This window comes from Chrysochloris asiatica, unplaced genomic scaffold, assembly GCF_000296735.1.
Source record: "Chrysochloris asiatica unplaced genomic scaffold, ChrAsi1.0 scaffold00150, whole genome shotgun sequence".
In the NCBI taxonomy this organism is placed as follows: domain Eukaryota; kingdom Metazoa; phylum Chordata; class Mammalia; order Afrosoricida; family Chrysochloridae; genus Chrysochloris; species Chrysochloris asiatica.
The window spans coordinates 2,328,262-2,332,188 of NW_006408668.1; the positions used below are offsets into that span (position 1 = coordinate 2,328,262).

The 3,927-nt window shown below is 42.8% G+C and overlaps 2 protein-coding genes across 2 annotated transcripts in view; both read right to left on the bottom strand.

Moving 5' to 3' along the window:
- The window catches only part of IL1RL2 (interleukin 1 receptor-like 2), a 64,408-nt gene extending 61,608 nt beyond the window's left edge, over positions 1 to 2,800 (bottom strand). Inside the window, exons 1-2 of the mRNA XM_006870764.1 lie at positions 2,743 to 2,800; positions 1,412 to 1,646 (exon numbers count right to left, since the gene is read on the bottom strand). Of these exons, the coding sequence (XP_006870826.1) occupies positions 1,412 to 1,646; positions 2,743 to 2,800 (293 nt within the window). The remainder of the gene's footprint in view (positions 1 to 1,411; positions 1,647 to 2,742) is intronic.
- Positions 2,801 to 2,967: 167 nt separating this feature from the next.
- Positions 2,968 to 3,927, bottom strand: part of IL1R1 (interleukin 1 receptor, type I) — a 120,055-nt gene continuing 119,095 nt past the window's right edge. The window contains exons 12-14 of the mRNA XM_006870765.1: positions 3,453 to 3,687; positions 3,194 to 3,348; positions 2,968 to 3,094 (exon numbers count right to left, since the gene is read on the bottom strand). Of these exons, the coding sequence (XP_006870827.1) occupies positions 2,968 to 3,094; positions 3,194 to 3,348; positions 3,453 to 3,687 (517 nt within the window). The remainder of the gene's footprint in view (positions 3,095 to 3,193; positions 3,349 to 3,452; positions 3,688 to 3,927) is intronic.

Below are 3,927 nucleotides of genomic sequence, written 5' to 3' on the forward strand. Positions count from 1 at the left end.
TGTAAATCTTTACAGGAGCAGAAAGCCTCATCTTTCTCCCGTGGAGCAGCTGGTAGTTTCGAACTGCTGACCTTGTGGTTCGCAGCCCAATTTGTAATCACTATGCTACCAGAGCTCCTGTATGGACTGTAAATGAGGTAAAAATATTGTATTTTTCTGACCTGGATAGTTATACTGTGATTATGTAAAGCAATAATTTTGTAAATAGAAAATACACATTGAAATACAAAAGGGTAAAAGGATATGGTGATGTATATAACTCAAATGTTTGAAATTTATGATACATATGTATGTGAATGTATATATGTATATATATATATAAGTGATAGGTAAATGCTGTAAAATATTAAATGACGGTGAACCTATAATAAGTATAGAGGAAGGTTCTTCATATTCTTTCAAATATCATGGTAATTTGAAATTATTTCAAAATAAAAAGCAAAAACACACAGTTCACTTAAAATCTTTGATAAAAAAATCATACACCCAACAATATAGTTTTGTTTCTATGAAAGATCATTTTTTTGCCATTTCACAACTCCCAGATATAAATATTTTAAATCCTGATCTGTGTCTGATGAATTTACAATCTCCAACTCTAGTTAATGACTTCTAGCTGAGAAGTAGGAAGGGAGCATGATGGTTCTGCAGGATTGTTGTTGTTGTTGTTAAGTGCCGTCGAGTCGGTTCCGACCCATAGCGACCCTGTACAGGGTTTCCGAGGGTGTAAATCTTTACGGGAGTAGAAAGCCTCATCTTTCTCCCGCGGAGCGGCTGGTAGTTTCGAACCGCTGATCTTAAGGTTCGCAGCCCGATTTGTAACCACTACACTACCAGAGCTCAGGATAAGCACTGGATTTTGAACCACAAGGTCACAGGTTCAAGCCTGATTCGTAACCACTACGCTACCAGAGCTCCTTAGGTGTTTAAATAAGGCTTATTCCTATCTGAGCTTCCAGGTTTCATAAAATGTATGCATTCCATAAGGATGGATTATCTAAAATAATCTGACCTACAACACCATTTCAATGGGAAAAGATACATTTCAAGCTACATACTGCAACCAAGTGTACGGAGACCAAAGTTCATTAGTGGTTCCCAGGGGCAAGCAGGAGGGAGAAGAAAGAGGGACTCATTGGACAGGGACACTGAGCTTTTGTTAAGGGTGATGGGAAACTCTGGAAATCAATAATGATAATGGTTGCACAGTACGATAAACACAACTATTGTCATTGAATTGTACATGTGAACAATAGTCCAATGGCAAGTGATTAAATATATATTTACCACAATAAAAATTCTTAGACATGCAAAAGAAATATTTTCCTAACGGAATACTCTCAATATATATTGGCAATTATAGAGAAAGAGAGAGGGATAGAAAGAGATCTATTTTAACAGAGACACTTACTTTATAACACATTGATAGATTCCTGCATCTTCCTCTGTCAGGGGGAGAAACAAAATCCAGCTTTGATACTGGTGAATTCTAGACTGTATGTTTTTAGTTATTGGGATTTTGTTAGAATCTTTATACCATGTTATATTTACTTCCCCAGATGTTTCTGGAGGAGGCACACAATTAAAAGCAAAAGGTTGGTCTACTGAAATAGCCTCATTTTTCACGCTGACATCCTTACATTCGTCTATGGAAAGAAAGGAAAGAGAAGCATAATTAACAATGAAAGAAAACTCTTGTGTTATTTGCTTATTATTAGCTTTAAGCAATGCCTCTGATTTTGTAAGCAAAGTGGAATTTTATTTGGGAATATTCTTCCTCTAGGACTTTCCTATAAAGAACAAGGTTTTGAAATTCTGTCCACACACAGAATTTCTTCAGTTTCCTCTTAGCGAGGCATTTGAAATGATTTTGTTCTTTCCCTTCCATATGTGACCCTAAATATTTCATCTTCCTCCCATTGAGCATCCCTTTTCTGTTCTGAGCCCTCCATTTCTTTGAAACCCAGTTATTTCACTCTGGAATAACAGGTACAACGGCCTCATCCCAAAATGGATTTTAAACAAAAATTCAGTATACTGTAAACTTAATTTTTACTAAATTGCTTAATTTGCTGGAAAAAATTTGTTTTGTTTAAGGTTTTTCCTTTTACCAGTGGTCATGAAATAATCCTTTATCAAATAAAATAGTCATCTCTCCATTACTGTTACATTTATTCCCACTAATGATTACCCCTTGCCTGTCAGAATAGCAGTGTGCTCCGTAGGGGTTTTGGTGGTGGTGTTAAGTTCCAACTCACAGAGACCCGGTATAGGGTTTCCAAGGAGCGGCTGGTGGGTTTGAACTGCCGACCTCGCGGTTAGCAGCCCAGCTAACCCTACAGCGCCACATCAGGAGTCCACAGGGCTTTTAGGTGTCTGATTTTTCCAAAGTAGAACGCCAGGCCTTGTTCCTCTTAGGCACCTCTGCGTGGTATCCAGCCTCCAAGTTTTTGGTTTGCACCACACAGAGTCCAGTACTTACAATAGGCAGTACATAATCATTTTAGCATTTAACACAAATCTTGACTTGAAAACTTGCCTATTCCCTATCACCGACGTCATTTCAAAGCTCATATAGGAACACTTGGAAAAGAGACACGCTGTTTCCCATTTCTCATTCCTTAGAATTCTGTCTGGCCATGTGAGAAAAGTTTAATTAGCTCTGGGTCTCTCCTCCCCCGCAAGGTCAACTCAGGGGCCTGGGCAGTGAGGGTTAGGAAGCAAATGGGTGAGGGGACTCACCTGCTCTGACAAACACTGGGAGGGTGAGGAACACACAGCAAAGCAGCAAGCATGGCATCTCCATCCTGGGCTACAAGGAACAGAGAAGACGCTGGAAGGGGAAGGGAAACAGTGAGGGCAGGAGCGCATCTTTAGGAATACAGAGTCCGTTTCTGCCCCGTAGAATCTCAAAGATTCCAATTTAGGCTTTCCCTTCTTCCTGCAGATCCCTCAATCTTTGGCCCCTCACTTCTCCGGACGCATTCCCAAAGAATCCTTTTTCTCCTGTTCCCCTCTACTTTCAGCGCCCCCACCGCCAGTGTCCAGGGCCAGGAACTTCCTCGGCGATTGAGGAGGGCTCAGAGGGGAGTGACTGTTGGGGAAATTGGAGGTAGGGTGGTGGCAGCAGCGAGGTCCCCAGATGTCATCCCCTTCTCTCACTGCAGTACCCCAGGAAGGCTGGGAACCTCACTCCAGACCGCACGTGTCGCACGCTTGCCGGCGCCACCGGGAGTCCCCGAGCGGGTAGCCCAGGCCCCAGCCCCGGAGTCTCAGGAAGCCTAGCAAACCTGGAACCCGCCTCCTCTGGCGATACTGCACCTTCCGGATCTGCGGGAGCCTGTCAATCTGATCGGACACCCCCAACAGAGACTCCCTTGGGAAAAGCCACCTCTGGCCTACCTGGAAAGTTCGACCAGGAAACCCAGAAGTAGATGGAGCGCCACCCTAACTTGGAGGCGGACGCGGACTCCACACCGCCCCGCAAAGGTGGAGTTGCCTCCCCTGTCCCAGGCAGTCCAGAAGGGCAGGGCGGCTCGGATTTCGGATCTTTGGCCTCGGTGCACCGCACCTTTCTGCCACCTATTTCCCTTTACTTCTTTCCTAATGATGTTGAACAACCAGATAAGCCCCACCTTCATTTGGCTCTGCCAGCCCAAAATCGGCTTGCTGTTGGGATTAGAACATCTGAGGATGTCCCAGAGAATAGAAAAAAACTGTGATACAAGGAACAGATAGCAATAGGAGGTGGTTTTAGAGACTTTTTGCCTAACCTTCTGACAGACAAGAAAACCATCTTCACCAAGGATATCTGCTTAAGTCTATTCCCACTTGGCTCCTTTTTTTTTTTTTTTAATGTTTTATTGTGAATTATATGATAGTTTACATGGGAGAACTTTAGCTTTACATTAATTCCATCATATATCA